The sequence below is a fragment of the Prionailurus viverrinus genome, chromosome C1, assembly GCF_022837055.1.
Source record: "Prionailurus viverrinus isolate Anna chromosome C1, UM_Priviv_1.0, whole genome shotgun sequence".
NCBI lineage: Eukaryota > Metazoa > Chordata > Mammalia > Carnivora > Felidae > Prionailurus > Prionailurus viverrinus.
The window spans coordinates 112,263,652-112,280,841 of NC_062568.1; the positions used below are offsets into that span (position 1 = coordinate 112,263,652).

The 17,190-nt window shown below is 42.7% G+C and overlaps 1 protein-coding gene across 5 annotated transcripts in view; it reads left to right on the plus strand.

Moving 5' to 3' along the window:
* Positions 1-14,138, plus strand: part of WARS2 (tryptophanyl tRNA synthetase 2, mitochondrial) — a 101,688-nt gene extending 87,550 nt beyond the window's left edge. For all 5 annotated transcript variants that reach the window (XM_047870302.1, XM_047870298.1, XM_047870299.1 and 2 more), the window contains 2 exons: positions 10,551-10,669; positions 13,610-14,138. In XM_047870302.1, the coding sequence (XP_047726258.1) occupies positions 10,551-10,669; positions 13,610-14,058 (568 nt within the window). In that variant the 3' untranslated portion in view covers positions 14,059-14,138. The remainder of the gene's footprint in view (positions 1-10,550; positions 10,670-13,609) is intronic.
* Positions 14,139-17,190: the final 3,052 nt, after the last annotated feature.

Below are 17,190 nucleotides of genomic sequence, written 5' to 3' on the forward strand. Positions count from 1 at the left end.
CCCCCCCCCCCCCATGGCCTTGATCCTTCCCTAGGAAAACTAGAATTCTTTGCATGTAATTATGATAACAGCATGGAGATGATTGGATATGTACCTTGTACTATGACCCCAGAGCCCTTGTGCAATTAAGATGGAAACAGCAGAAGAACAGCCTCTTAGCTTTACAAATAAGGAGTGTCCTTTACTACACGCAGGCTATCTTTAACTCCATTTAAAACGTACACATAAGGATTGTGTGTTGTTTGTTGTATTCACTTGAATGCTGGATTCCCAACAGCATTTACTACTTATAGTAAACTTTTGACTTAGCCTGGAAAATCCAGAACACTTTTCTCCAGGAGTAGCAAAATGAAAGTCTAATAAAGATCTAACATATCTTCCAGCAAAGTGGCACGTTTTCTCACCTGTAAAATGGGAATCATGATTATCATGCACAGGATTATTAAGGGATTAACATGAAATATGGGCCAGGAAGTGCTGTGCCTGGGATCTGTCAGTTGGTCATAACTAGTGATGATTGTCTTTAAGGATTATAAACTCATGGTGAAATTTCACTTCCCAGGAGGTCTTCTGTATAGAAGCAAAGGCTGAGATTTTTTGGCACCAGGGTATCGAGCCAGTTGATTTCCTTAACAGTTCAAGAACTACAATGTAAAAGTCCTCTAAGCTCAGGGCTGTGAAAAAAGAATAAACTTGAACAAAAGTGACTGCCTCCTTTGTGATACCAGGGAGCACAGAGAGGGAGGGAACTTTTCAGGGCTCTCTTTCATTTTCCTAGCTTTACAGATACAGCCCAGTGAGGTTGAGCAGTTTATCCAAAGCTGCACAGCCTGTCAATGGACAGGGAAGCATCAGAGCATGATTATGGCCTCCTGAGGCCTGTGCTGACCCTCCTTAAGGAGTCAACAGTTATATTAGGGGGCAAGATCATCACATAAGTAACTAGGACAATACAAGGTCATATATACTGAAGTGATGACAAATTTATTTTTACCAGTTGCCCAAAAGACAATTGGCAGGATGATAAAATCCTGCAATTTCTTTCATCTATAAAGTGGGCCAATGGGACATAGCTCAGGGGTTATTAAACAAATTATGTGTGAGTTGACATCACCTACTATATGCTCACAACACACATTTTAAAAGTACAAGCAACATTTTAAAAGGCTGACATTGGCAAAAGTAGCCCAAGGTCCCCAAATCTGACACATATTCTGCCTAAGCTTGTGGATGTCTTCTTCGCTTACAGAAAACAGTAAGTATTTCAGATGTGACTGGTATACCTGAAGAACTTTCAGTAGCTTCCTGCCTCACTTTGCCCTGACACTAGCAGGTTCTCATAGTTAGTTAATGCTTCCAAGGATAAATAATATCTTTCTAGCCTCAGCTACCCTCCAGCCCACTCCCTGGAAGCAAAGAAGTTATCATACTATTTATAAATATTCATTTTTTGACTTCTGATCCAGGGGCACCTGGGTGGCTCAGTTGGTTGAGCGTACGACTTCGGCTCAGGTCATGAACTCATGGTTTGGTTCATGAGTTCGAGCCCCGCGTCGGGCTCTGTGCTGACAGCTCGGAACCTGGAGCCTGCTTCGGACTCGGTATCTCCCTCCCTCTCTCTCTCTCTCTCTCTCTCTCTCTCTCTGTTCCTCCCCTATTTGCATTCTGTCTCTCTCTCTCTCTCTCTCTCTCTCTCTCTCTCTCCATCTCAAAAATAAAGATTAAAAATATTAAAATAGTGGATATTTGAAGAGAGACAAAATACCCAAAAGTAGCATTTGCTCATAGTATTATTTTGCATCTGCATTATTTTTCTGAATATCCAATTTCAAATAACTAGCTATCTGTTGAGTAAATGTTTCTCTCTCACTTTCTCTCTTTCTCTCCACACACACACACACACACACACACACACACACGCACACAGTTGTAATGAACATACAGCAAATACATGTTAAGTACTTGTACTGCTGCTAACCCAGAGAAAGGCACCATGCATGGACGTGAGGCAGAGGGAAAGAAGGAATCAACATGAGGGGGGCATTATTTGGCAGTCGCTGTACTAGCCACAGCACACCTGTCATCTATTCAGAGTTTGGGACAGCTCTGTAAGGTAGGTAAGTGATATTATCCCCGTTTTACAGATAAAGAAGTGAAATTTTAGAGCGGTGCCACAAAGTCTGCTCGGATAGAGATGACAGTGGTTACCTGGGCCAATCGGTTTCTCTCTCTCAAGAATGCAAACAGAGAAATACAGGAAGAGGCTAAGAAGATAGTGAAAGCAAAAGCTACACGACATAGGAAAAGGGGGAAACAGAGGCCTCAGGAACTGTGAGTCAACAGAACCAAGACCCGCCAGGAACAGAGTATACAGTCTGATGACTGGTCAGAAACGTCACCCTTGGTAATATTCCAGAGAAGAGCGTAGTCAGCCCTAATGTCTGAGAATCAGAATCCGACCACTGCCATTGAGGACAGCGGAGATAATCAGTTCCTGAAACTGCTTTGGAGACTTCTGGCTGTTGAACTACATCCTTTCTCTATGAGGCCGGTCTGCCCCCAATTTGTATGACATCCTGAAAGCTGCCGGCCACATCCTCACCCACAACTGCCAAGCAGTAGTGTCTCCTCTTGGTCTTTCACTTTCCAGCTCTGCGGCAAGTGCCTGCGGTAAACCAGAAGCCTCTGGAAATGTGGCTTGCAGGCTGCTAGCCCCTGGAAATAGAGAAATTGCCTAGAAGGGAGAGGGTGGGGCTGAGATGTCAACAGATAACCCAGGACACTCTCCTTGAAAGCTACAGGAAGCTCTTTGTGATTTTCAGGACAGCGTGAGATGATCTGATGTATACTTTTAAAAGTCAACTGATGGAAGTACAGAGAGTGAGTTGCAGGGGCCAAGAGCGGCTGGGACAGTCTGTTCGGGGCTCTTTCGCTAGTCTGTCTGGACCGTGATGGTGTCGGTGAAGATGAAGAGAGTAGTCAAATTTAGGAGATTTGGGGAGGATAGATGGATAGAGCTTCCCAATGGAGTGGTGGGTATGAGAAGGGGGTCTCGGTGACCCCACATTTCTGACTCATGCGGCTGGATGGATGGTGTCGCCATCCATGGAGACTGGGAATACTGTAAGTGGACTAGCCAGAGGAATTTATAACTTCACGTGGTGTTTTCTCTCCTCAACTTCACTAGAGGTAAAAATCTTCATCGTATCTCTCACAAGACCCAGCACCAGGCCATGCACATCATAGTCCCGAAGTCGGGAAAGAATCCCTGAATTAGACATCATTACAGTATATCCGACAAGCAGCCATGATGGTGAATTCATCCTTTGCAAAAGGAAAAACAGCACCAAACTCCACCCCACCCAGGCTGGTTAGAGGCAACATCACTGAAAACTCACCAACATAACCAAAGTAGGAAAAAAAGAGAGGAGGACAAAATTCTGTGAGCAGATATATGTAGGCAATGATTATTCATCTGGACACTAATTTTGCTGGAGGGTGGGGTGGATCCCGAATAAATGTGGATACAACTAGGAACCGAACAAAAGGAAAAAACATGAGTTAGTCACCAGAGAAGAAGATCAGACACATTATTATGTGACAGAAGTTATAACAATCAAAATTATGAAAGGCTTTTGTTTTCTGTTGTATCGAAGGAAGCACAATCAGGATAAGTTAAAAAAAAAAAAGAGAGAGAGAGAGGAAGGAAGGACGGAAGGAAGGGAGGAAGGAAGAGAAGGGAAAAAAAACTGGGGAAAAAAAGATATTAATATGGATATCATTATATAGGGCATAAATTTTAAAAGAGCAGCTCTAAATTATCTGATGATGAGGACAGAGGTTGAAAATATGAAGAGAATAAGGCCCATAAGTGAGCAGAATCAAAGACAGGCTGAATTAATGTGAAGTGTGAACCCAATGAATGAGAAGTAAGGGCCAAGATAAATTATAGGAGGTGAGGAGAGCAGTAGGAGCAGAGGGAGAAAAGACTAGAAACAAACAAACTAAAATCAGAGGAAAAAGCCAAGCAGGGCACTAGGACCAGGTGAAAAAAATTAAAACTTTTTAATCCTTTTTTCAAAACAGCACAACCTCACAGAATTGTAAGAGGCACGGATCTCACAGAAAGCCAAGAGGCATGCAGAGTCATTATGAAAACTAAATGTGTTTTCTGTTTAGGTTGGTTGCTTTGTGGATCTGGAACCATTTTGACATGTGGAAATATTCATTTTGATGTGCCTAAAGTGTATTGATTATGGTAATTGCTTTTTCTATGTTAGCTGCAGTCCATTGTGATTTCCTATGGGCTACTGTAATTGCTTTTTAACCTGCCCTGTTGGCTAATTTGGTTTGGGGGAGTCAAAGTGACCTCTGCGCGTCAGCCTGACTAGAATCACAAGACAGAGGAACCGAAGTCCAGTCAAAGAAGAGAAACGTAGGAGGGGGGTGTTGTGTGTGTTTACCTCCGAGAGGCGCGCATGCGGGCTTATGGGCACGGAAGGAAACCTAAAAAGGAACATGTTTGGTTTTACCACTTAGGAAGCCAGTGACTCTCTGTGTGGAAGAAAACAATGGACAAAGCCAAGCAACCATTTTGTAGAACTTCCTAAATTCATTTACTGACCTTAGACAAAGAGAAACCACTTCCTGATCCATCGTCACGGTCCCTGTGCTTTGCCTGTCCGTTCGTTATTCTGTCTCTGTTTTTGCTTAAATTAAAGGGGTTCTCAGAATTCCTATAACATGCTATTTATACCTGGGGATTGCCTAATCAGATATGTGAACCATCAAATTTGTTTTCTATATGTATCAGGATCGCTGCCCAGGTCTGTGACTGTCTTCTGGGATTATATGCTGGTATTTATGTTTGTGGTATAAATCACCTGGCAAAAAAGGAAAGTGATCCTGGCTTGAAAAAAGTCACAATGTACCTCTCATCAAGGTCCCTGATAGTATCAGTCTTTTACCATTTCATACTTCATCATGTCAGATATTAATGAATATCTATTATATCAACAGCTAGTGTTTATTGAGCTCTACTGTCCAGTATTATGCTTGCTTATCTCCTTTAATCCTTGAAACAATCTTATGAGGTAATAAGCACCATTATGACACCCAATTTACAGAAAAGTAGGAAGCTAGGCTATGGTAACTCACCTAGTAGCTGGTGGAGCTGGGATATGAACTCAGATAGTCTGACTTCTGACTCTGTGCTCTTATCTTATACTGATGACAAACCGATCTTACTATGATTTTTCGCTTGGTATAAATCTACATAGGTCACAGTGCCCCCCTCTTAAGATCATTCATTTATTCAATAAATATTGTCACTTGATCTTAACCAAAAGGCCGAGAAGCCATTACTTACTCAACAAATATTTGTTGAGCTCCTCAAATATGTCAGGCAACTCCTGTAGGTACTGGAAATAGATTCAAAAAGAAGACAAACAAGCTTTCTAAAAGCTTATTTTTCAGCCGGAGAGAAAACAATATACAATTAAATAAAAAAATGAAAGAACATAATTAGATTAATAAAAAATGAAAGAACATAATTAGATTAGGATTAATAAAAATAAATAGGATATGTGGAAAAGAACAAGAGGGAGAAATCAACATTGGAGAGTATGGTTGGGGAAGGCTTCTCTGAGGAGGTGATATGTAGGCTGAGACCTGAAATAAAGGAGCCAGGCTGAGGCAGCTAAGGGAGGAACATTCCCAAATTCTGGAAGAGCCTCACACGCTCACCCAGGTCACTGATACGACCTGTTCGTGGGATTTCACTCCTTACTGCTCCTGACTCTTCTGTTTTGTGTTTGGTTTTCTTTATTTCATGAATTCACTTCTTTTCTTTTGATCAGTTTTCTGTCACCACCTATGTTCTCCGTTTCGTGGTCCTGCTTTTATCTTGTGGCAGTGATGCCTTTTGAATCCCATCGAGGGAACCAAGCAGTTTTCTTTTTTTTTTTTTATGTTTATTTATTTATTTTTGAGAGAGAGTGAGCAAGCACATAAGTGGTGGAGGGGTAGAGGGAGAGGGAGATAGAGAATCCCAAGCAGGCTCCACACTGTTACCATGGAGCCCGACATGGGGCTCAATCTCACGAACCTTGAGATCATGACTTGAGCTGAAATACAGAGTTGAACCCTTAACCAAGCAACGCCACCCAGGCGTCCCAAGCAGTTTTCTTTAAAATGCAAAACTATCTGTTTCTTGTAAAAGCTCACTTTCAAATGTCTGATCTTCCTCAGGATCTAAAGGGTAAAGTCCCCCTTCCCTTGTTCCACAGTACTTTTCACGGTCCCATATTGGGCTCTTTTACTTGTCTGTCTGAATTTTATGGGCCGGGTGTTTTAAATCCATATTGGAACAAGGGAACCTTTCAAATAACGTCTGCCAGTCTACGAAAGGCCCTTGTGTCCACCTTCTGCCTCCCTGGCCGCTAGTTGAATTCCCTGCCCAGAATTCAACAGGAGGGCAGGACAGTGTGTCCGACTGCACATGCCAATCAGCTAGGTTGGTACCGCTGGCCCGAGAGAGAGCTTTCTCCTACCACCTGTCTGGCTCTTTCACTCTCTGAACAGAGGCATTGCATGCAAAAGAGCCTTCACCAGGTTACACTGCTCCCATGTCGCTTTCTGCTTCAGTGTCTCACCTTCTGCGCTTCCCTTTTTCATTCAACACCTGTAACCTGAGTGCCGTCCTTCGCTGGCCGGGATGTGTTCTGTGTCCTGGGTCCGGCAGTAGCCAAGACAAACAAGGCCCTGCCCTCACGGAGCTCTCGTCCCATTCTTCCGAGGATACGATGCACCCTGACCTGCTCCTGCCGCCTCCGCCGCTTGTCTGGTTACTTCCTCTTGTCGTGACTGAGTGTCTAGAGAGTCAGGCTGATGAGACAAGGGCCGCCCTGGGGGCAGCAGAGGGGTGTCTGCCCCCATCCCACGGGGGATGGGTTTCCGGCAATGGGGGCTCTCGCACTGACCCTACATGGCCACCAGCTCCACCAGTCGCTCTTTTCAGTGCTTCTGTTGATCCTCACAGTTCATGAAAAGTCTTCTCAAATTCCGTCTTCAGGTGTAACTCTTGCTGCTAGTTTTAAGTTATTTATAGTTTCTTTGCCTTTATGGGTATTTTAATACGAAATTGACATAGGTTCTCTTGGAATATAGTGCCGACCTGCAATGTTGGCTCTCCGATGTTGAGTTGGGGAGTAAATGTGGGATAGTCAGTGCCAACGTCTAGCAGGACTCAGAGATACAGTCCTAACCCTTCAGAGACACAGCAGAGCTAGAGGCAGAGCCCCAGAATCATCAGAGGAGAAGGGACACGTAGATCCCCAGGGGAAAGCTGATGAGCTCTCTAGTGATGAGAGAGAACCAGTGAGCCAAGATGATGTTTTTAGAAATATCAACACTTAAGGGACAAAAGGGAGAGAAAATAAGCCACACATTGCTCTCTGTTGATTCTGTTTCTTTTTTCCTCCCCTGTGAAAATTTATACATACATAAATAAATATTCATCAGGTCTTGATTATCCGCTTTGCCAAACAGATGACCCTGGGCTTTTTTCCCCTCACAAACGTCCCCTCTTTGGGGCCAAGCTAGAGAGAAGTTGGAATGAGAGTCAGGTCACAGGTGAACCTCTGGCTGCATAGGCAATGTTCGTGAGCATCCTTCTGAAATACGGTGTAGTACCATTTTAGAATTATTCCCTACATAGCTACCGGTGTCTGAAGGCTTACAGACTTCAGGCAGCTCCACTAAGCACACGTTGTCTCATTTCACCTCCACAATAGTATGGGGTAAATATTATTACTCCCATTTATAGTGAGAAAGTTGCCTATGCTAGGAATTCTATGATTTACCCAAAGTCACACAAAATGAGAGTGGCAGAGTCAGGATTTGAGGCTCAGAGCCTGAGCTCTGAGGGCCATATTGCATTCCCACCCCACCCCACCCACACACACACACACATGCACACAAACATGCACACATGCACACAGGGCAACTGCATGGGTATTTGAGGGGCTGTATGAAAACAACTAATATTCAGAGATTTTTTTTAATAAATAAAATATATTACTTCCATGCAAAAGAAGTGTCAGAGTTGCTTTCAAACCTATACTTACTCTAAACTTCAAAACATTTATCAGCATTCATTTTGGAAATATACTCTGCGTTATTTTATGTCAGAAACAAATATTAGTTTCATTAGCTGACAATCATACCTTGTTATTGACCAGAAAGTACTAAACATACACTCACCAGATTTACCTCCACAGGACTTTTGGGTTATTGTAAAAGATTATTTTTTATACTCGAATCAAAATTTCCCACTATATGAATATTCAAAAGAATCTGCTACAAAATCATGTAAATTCTTTACGGTTCTGTAACTATAGCACAGGAATGTTCTTTTTTTTTTTTTTTAATGTTTATTTATTGTTGAGAGAAGGAGTGCAAGTAGGGGAGGGGCAAAGAGAGAGGGAGACACAATCCGAAGCAGGCTTCAGGCTCTGAGCTGTCAGCACAGAGCCCAACACGGGGCTGGAACTCACAATCTGTGAGATCATGACCTAGGCCAAAGTCAGATGCTTAGCTGACTGAGCCACCCAGGTGCCCCAGCACAGGAATGTTCTCATGCAGCTATTAAAAAATTTTATTAATGAAGACCACATAGAAACATGGGAAATACCCATTATGTTAACATGAAAGATGGTATGCATATTATACTGCAATTATGTAAAAATATGCATCCATAGAGACAAGAACAAAGACTAGAAAGTAATTGGCAAAAATAAAAATGATTGCAAAATGAGGGATATTTCAGATTTTTTCAAAATGTTCTCCAGTGTTTTACTATATTAAAGTAGCCAGTCTGTACGCTTTGTTTGCTCATGCTCTGGACAGCTTTGTGAAGTAGACCAGTAAGTAGCCTGTGGGCAGTAATTCACAAGGGAAACATAAGATCTCTGCCAGTTTTTTAAGGACCACTGCTTAACCACAGGGATAGGAGATTCTCCTCTCTATAACAAAGTAGAATAGTTTTCCTCTTCTGAGGCTGTTTTAAAAAGTTGTTATTTTCCCACTCAAAATGTACAATTATCGTGTAAATATCCAAATTCACTTTCAGGCAGCTGTTTTCACAGGAAGAACATAAAACTGTTTTGATCAAGAAACAACAGCACTTTGTTATCTATGTTATCAAACGTAAACTCCCCAGCCAAGCATTAAAGACTTAAAATCTCCTCTGGGGCGCCTCTGGGGCTCAGTCGGTTAAGCGTCCCACTTCGGCTCAGGTCATGATCTTACGGTTCGTGGGGTCGAGCCCCGCGTTGGGCTCTGTGCAGGCAGCTCAGAGCCTGGAGTCAGCTTCGGATTCTGTGTCTCCCTCTCTTTCTGCCCTTCCCCTGCTCAATTCCTGTCTCTCTCTCAAACAAGTAAACATTTAAAAACAGATAAATAAATAAATAAATAAATAAATAAATAAATAAAGACTTAAAATCTCCTGTCTCTTTCCCTAGTAATGCTTCCGGAGAGAGTTTTCCCCACCAAGACTTCTCTGTAATGGCTCATTGTTCCCTTGTTTGACATGCTGCATCATGATCCAGCACTGCAAATTTTATATATGGGATTAAAATAACCATTAGTGAAGCTCCTATATGCTGACATCTTTGTCTCACATCTCTATTTTTTAATAAAATAAAATAAAATAAAATATTGCGGGATACAATTCAGGTCTCCTTTTTGCTTTTCCCCAGACCCACTGCCCTTCCCTCCTCCTCCGGGGGCAGCTACAGTCATGGCTTTGTGCAGCGGTGGGGGCCGCTTCCGTGTGTCATCCTACTTACATATGCAGCTGTAAACAATAGACAGTACTTTAAGATCTGCACGTCCGTGTACTCGTGTCTTCTGCGACTTGGTTTCTTCATTCAACATTGTTTTCAAGATCTGTCTGCATTGTAATGATAGATTTGTTCATTTATTTCAAGTTCCCTGCAGCATATTAATTGTGCTGTGATTGCAATTCACTGGAAAACGAAGGAGCATACTCCAAAAAGATCTTGAGTTACTCCCTGTATGACAGGGAGGAAAAACCTTTGCCGGAAGAGCTTTCTGCCATCTTTGATTTGAAGAGTGGATTGGAGCGGCTTTCAAGTGTGAGCGCAAGCCCTGGAGTAAAAAGCATCTGGCCAGGGCTAGGGTAATATGTGCTGACTGGGCAAGGGAACAGGAGTGGTTTTAAAATACAATTATGCTTAGAGCATATGCTATTTAAGATACCATTCCTCCCTCCCAGCAAGATCCTGTCACACTGGTGTTGATGGCTGTATTCTTCTGCTATGGGAGAAACAGAACTAGAGTTGACAAATGTCTCTTTGGCATTTGTCTGATACGTAGATAAAGACTTGGGCCTCAATATTCCCTCTGTAGTTGGTGAACATTTGTTGAACACCAACAGTGAAATAGGCACAGGAAAGGCAGCTGCTTGCAATATCATCTCAGTATAAGCAGGAGCCTTGCTGAGTGTTTCTGTCTGTCTTTTATTAAAGGTCCACACACGTTCCTGTCGGGGAGGATCAAGTCCAGCACATGGAGCTAGTTCAGGATCTAGCACAAGGGTTTAACAAGAAGTATGGGGAGTTCTTCCCGGTGCCCAAATCTATCCTAAGTAAGTAACACAAATATGACTGTTAAATCAGGCCATGTTTCCAAGACAGGACTGGATAATGGACCAAGGCTTGGGATTTCTCCGGGGCTAAACTCGGCTTTCTTGTGGACAGGCTTCAGGATTTGTAACTAGAATCTCCATCTTTCTCTGTACTGTGGTAGACCTTGTTAGATTATTGGATAAAATAACTAAAAAAGTTTGAAACGTATGGGAAAGGCTAAAAATGAAAAATAATCAAATTCATTAAATTATATAATACATATATATATATATATTTGGTAAATTATATAATATTTTGAGAGTATGAGAAAGACTTAAAATGGAAAATAATCATTTTTATTAAAAAGGATTATATAATTTACCAATTATATATATTTGGTAAATTATTTTATATGTATATTGAAAACATGTTAATAAATCAATGTGTTAATATTGTATTATTAATATATCGTATATTAATATTTTATATATTTAATACTTTATAATGAATTACATATATATATGCACACACATACTTCCCTGGTTTATGGATGGGGATACTAATGGTTGGCAAAGCTAATTTTGCATCCAAGTCATATATCAAGTTGGTGGCAAAGCTCTTCTGGTTTCTTTTTTTTTTTTTAATGTGTATTTATTTTTGAGAGAGAGAGACAGAGTGCAAGCGGGGGAGGGGCAGAGAGAGAGGGAGACACAGAATCTGGAGCAGGCCCCAGGTTCTGAAAACTCTTCTGACTTGAAAGCCAGTCGACCTTGCCTTCCCTGCTCACAAGAGAACAGTCAGAAGACTGAGAACTGCTGAGTCATCAGCTAGATAAAACAAGAGGGCACTGATCGTTCTCACACTCTCCCTTCCTAAATGCACGACATCGACAGAATGTACCGTCCACCCAGTGGATCTGACACGGCACCTGCAGCTTGTGAGGTAGTACTGGTCTGGAATCTTCTCGAGGAAAGAAGCTGTGAATCTCTATCAATATTTCAGTAGCGATGCAGATTTGTGGCAAGGGCAGAGATCACTGAGCCCAATTAAACTGAGCGTTTATTAAACTGACTGCATTTACGTGGGCCCAGTATCTGATCAGAAGCAAAAGGCAGATGTAAATTTCTAAGCTATTGCAACGGTTCGCACAAATAAAAACCGGGCCTTCCATGCATTGAAACCTTCTTTTAGCAATAAGTAATATTTTAATGCTTTTCCCTATTATTGTTTTTCCTATTTCAACTTGATATGTTTCTGTAATAGCCATAAAATAGGCAATTATTAAAAACACTGGTTTATAAAGCACAGCTTAACATCTTGATTCTATCAGAGCAGTAAGTGAGTCACTTCTGTGTGTGTGTGTGTGTGTGTGTGTGTGCACGTGCGTGCACGCACACGCGTTGGTATATACTTATATAACTGTGGATAAAGAAATGAAAGCATTGCCACAGATTGTTAAAATGTGTTGGGGTCAGGAAGGGCAGTGGTTGTAAAGGGCAGAGAGTGATTAGCTAATAGGAAAAGAGAGAAGGAAAGAAATAGATCAGACTTTTTAAAAAGGTAGGCACAGCTAAGTATGATTGATATATTTTCATTTGTGTACGATTATACATTTTATGAGTATATATGCATTAAGAGATGCATGAAAATATGATCGACAAAATGTTAACAGTATTATTACATATTACAGGTGATCTTTATTTTCATGCTTATATAAATGGCTTGAATTTTTCACTATGAGTATTTGGTATTTATATAATCAGATAAAAATAACAAAGTCATTTGGCAAGAAATGACAAGTGTTGGCAAGGATGTGGAGAAAAAGGAACCCTCATGCACGATCGGTGGGATGCAAACTGGTGCGGGCACTGTGGAAAACAGTGTGGAGGTTCCTCAAAAAATTAAAAATAGAACTACCGTATGATCTGATAATTTTACTGTTGGGTATTTACCCAAAGAAAAGGAAAACACTGATTCAAAAAGATATATGCACCCCTGTGTTTATCGCAGCATTATTTTATTTATAGCCAAGATATGGAAGCAACAACCTAAGTGTCTCAACAGGTGATGGAAAAGGGAGATGTGGTGTATATATACACAATGGAGTACTGCTCGACTATAAAGAAGGATGAGATCATGCCATTTGAGACAGGCTGGGTGGACCTAGAGAGTATTATGCTAAGTGAAGTAAGTCAGACTGAGAAAGACAACTACCACATGATTGCACTCATAAGCGGAATCTTAAAAGAGTCAACAGGGGCGCCTGGGTGGCGCAGTCGGTTAAGCGTCCGACTTCAGCCAGGTCACGATCTCGGGGTCCGTGAGTTCGAGCCCCGCGTCAGGCTCTGGGCTGATGGCTCGGAGCCTGGAGCCTGTTTCCGATTCTGTGTCTCCCTCTCTCTCTGCCCCTCCCCCGTTCATGCTCTGTCTCTCTCTGTCCCAAAAATAAATAAACGTTGAAAAAAAAAATTTTTTTTTAAAAAAGAGTCAACAAAAAGCAGAATCAGGCCTATGAGTACAGAGAACAAACTGATGATTCCCTGAGGGGAAGGGGGTTTGGGCCAAACGGGTGAAGGGGAGAGGGAGGTACAGGCTTGTAGTTATGGAATGAAGGAGTCGGGGGAACAAAAGGCACAGCGTAAGGAATGGGGTACTAGCATTGGAGGGTTAGATGGGGTAGATGGGGTAATAGCATTGGAGGGGACAGGCGGTAGTTATACTTGCGGTGAACACGGCATAATGTCTGGATTTGTCAAATCACTACGTGGTACGACAGAGTTGGTGTACGACTGTGTGTCAACCATACTCACTAATAATAATAATAATAATAATAATAACGTCATTTGGTATTCTCTGCACGTTTTAAGATCTAGACACTGACATTCCTGGTGATGTTTTCTGATTTTGGTGTTGTCTTCTGGTTTTGGTTTCGGTGTGTGTGCGTTGGCGTTTTCCCCCAGCATCGATGAAGAAGGTCAAATCCCTCCGTGATCCTTCGGCCAAAATGTCCAAATCGGACCCTGATAAACTGGCCACCGTCAGAATAACGGACAGCGCAGAGGAGATCGTTCGGAAATTCCGCAAGGCTGTGACGGACTTCACGTCGGAGGTGACCTACGAGCCGGCCCGCCGGCCGGGGGTCTCCAACCTGGTGGCCATCCACGCGGCCGTGACCCGCCTCCCCGTGGAGGAAGCGCTCCGCCGCGGCGCCGGCATGGACACGGCCCGCTACAAGCTGCTGGTCGCCGATGCTGTTATTGAGAAATTTGCGCCAATTAAGAGGGAAATTGAAAAACTGAAGATGGACAGGGGCCACTTAGAGAAGGTTTTACAGGTCGGGTCAGCAAAAGCCAAAGAATTGGCACACCCCGTGTGCCAGGATGTGAAGAAATTGGTAGGGTTTCTGTAGGAAGCTTCAATCCCAGAAAGGCGTTTATGCCTTGTGGTCTGTGCACTCCAATAAAGGCAGCTTTCCTCACAAACGAAAAATTGTGGCTTGGGGATGTTTAATTTGGTACCCATGATTATTTGCTTCATTTGATAAATAATGATTTGTAGCCTTCAAATAGAGCAGTATTCTAAATCATCAGCAAAATGCCCTGGCTAAAGGAAGGAGGGAGTGGGGGAAGAAGGAGGGAAGGAGGAAGGAGGGAGGAAGGGAGAAAAGAGGGAAGAGGGGAGGGAGGAGGGAGGGAAGAAAGGAGGAAGGGAGAGAAGGAAGGAGGAAGGGAGGGAAGGAAGGAGGAAGGGAGGGAAGGAAGTAGGGAGGGAGGAAGGAGAGAGGGAGGGAGGGAGGAAGGCAGGCAGGCATAAGTATCTGAACCCTCAATTATTTGAGGCACACTCCTTACCCTGAATGTAGGTACACAAATGTGATTGAGCTGAGCAGCAATTTGGCAAATGGAGGTATCATTTGTGTCTCCAGAGTACGTATTACTAGGCTTGCTCCACTTTATGTGTCCCAACACTTTGAAATGTTGTTATTGTTGTTGTTGTTGTTATTGTTTAAGTAATCTCTATGCCCAGCGCCCAACATGGGGCTCAAACTCATCACCTGGAGATCAAGAGTCACACACTCCCCGAACTAAGCCAGCCAGGTGTCTCTCTGTCCCAAACCTTTTAAAAAGTAGTATATAGAGTCTAGAATCCTTAGGATCCCATTTGGGCCAATTTGTATTGAGGTCTTATAAAAACTCAGTTGATATATATTATGATTCATTTGTCACTAAGATAGTGCCTGCCTAAATGTATTTAAGCTGCTTAAATTGCTCCCTATGAGACCGCGTTGACTGTCCTAACAAGTATTTTTGTTTTGTTTTGTTTTGTTTTGTTTTGTTTTGTTTTAATTCAGAAACGCATGATACAATCTTCTGAGAAGGTTGCATTTCAACTTGATTTATTTCTAGTGCAAGAACGCAAGTTCCTGGATTCTGTTTGTACTACGTGCTTCCTTGCCTTCACCTCTAGTTCAGTATCACCACCGCTCTGGGAAGTATATGAGGGGGGAGTGCCATTTTACACCCAAGGACGGTGAGGGTTAGCTTGTGCAAGATCACTCAATAAGAAGCAAGTGCAAGATAAAAGCCTTCACTCCTTAAAGAGTAGTACTTTTCTCATCAGCACAGAACCAAGAGAGGCCACGCATATGAGACTCCAAACATTCTTATTTTGAAGGTGATTACTCGAAATGTAAGACCTGAGCTATGGAGGCTGTTTATATCGGTAACCCAACCAATGGCCGCCTGCTTTAAATTTGCTCAAAATCCCCAAGGCAAGTCCTGAGCCCTGTCTCCTATGTTTTATGCAGAGACACCTCAAAGTATATTTTGCCAGACTACAAGAATAGTGAGGCCTGCCAGATCAGATTTTCCCAGTTACCAGAAGCTTCTCACCTCACCTCTACTTCAGCCTCTCTGAGTCATAACCAGTCACCCTAAAACCTAGCTTCTCTGCACTTTCTGAATATGGAAATGACAATCCTGACTTACGACACCAGGACCTGTTAAAAAGATTGATTTTGTAAGAAAAATTGCATGTAAATTTTTTGCCAGTGGGTACCATGGTCACTTTTATACATAAGAGACTAGTATGTTAGGCAAAGAATTTGTGCTCATATTTTTTTTTAAGTTTTATTTATTTATTTTCAGAGAGAGACAGAGTGAGGGGAGGGGCAAAGAGAGAGGGAGAGAGAGGATCCCAAGCAGGCTTCACATTGTCAGCCTGGAGCCTGATGCAGGGCTCGAACTCATGAACCGTGAGATCGTGACCTGAGCCGAAATCAAGAGACGCTTAATTGACTGAGCCACCCAGGCACCCGCCTTACTCATGTTTCTTAAGAGAAAAAAGTAGAGTGGTCCTTTTAGAAGAACAGATATAAAAACACAAGATACTGCATCCTGGAATCCACCCCAAGTCCAAATCCTTTTTGGGATCTTTTCTTGGAAGGGGTATCTATAGTCCTAGAACTTCTTTGGGCATATTTTTTCCTCCAAAGCTCTTTTTTTTTTTTTTCCTTTCAAAGGAACCGTAGTATGAATACTGGAAAATGACAAAATTAAAGATGAATCTACCAAACCAATTGTGTGTGTGTGTGTGTGTGTGTAACCCACTTACAACACCTTTCATCCACAGAACTAAAGGCACCATGGAAAGAACCTCTGAGGAGAAAAACTAGGGGACTTTTGATAACTTCCAAAGAACAAAGCCCTCACAGGCGAGGGTGAGGGTGAGTGTTCTGCTCTTATTGTCTTTGAAAGTGACCTGAGGGCTCATCACGTCCAAAATCCACGCGCATAGTGATTGAGAGATGTGCCCAGTGATCTCAGGAAGTAGAAAAATGAGCCAAGGACCTAGATCTCTTCTCACATCCTTTCCACCTACCATTTGCAGGCCTCAGCACAGTCTTTTCACAGAGATGAAGAATCGGAAGTCTAACCGGTGGCTCACCTCAGGAGGTGATTTTAATTGTCATTTTCCCTATGTTTTGTGGAGAATTAAACTGATGAAAGGTATTTCAGACGGCAATAATCATGGCCACGTAACTTGGTGTTCTGGAGCTCTGGCAACTGACAAACCCCACGTAACTTGGTGTTCTGGAGCTCTGGCAACTGACAAACCCCATTTCAAACCCACTTTGACAGACTGTCGCTTGGAATACGTTGGGAGTATCTTGTCCTTTGTAGGTGCCTCACAAACATGTCAGAAAATGAGTTAGATCTATTGAGGTGTGGGTTGTTTGTGTTTCAGAAACCTTGATGCTGATCCTAAAACACTAAATAACACTCCCGAGTTCTCACATGTATCAGGCACCATGCCAAGTGTCTTACCACAGTGCTTTCCCAGGTGTGGTTCCCTGACCCGCAGCCTGGGCACCACCTGGGAACTTGTCAAGAATGCAGATTCTCTGGGGGCGCCTGGGTGGCTCAGTTGGTTTGGCGTCTGACTTCAGCTCAGGTCATGATCTCACAGTTCGTGGGTTCGAGCCCCGCGTCGGGCTCTGTGCTGACAGCTCAGAGCCTGGAGTCTGCTTCGGATTCTGTGT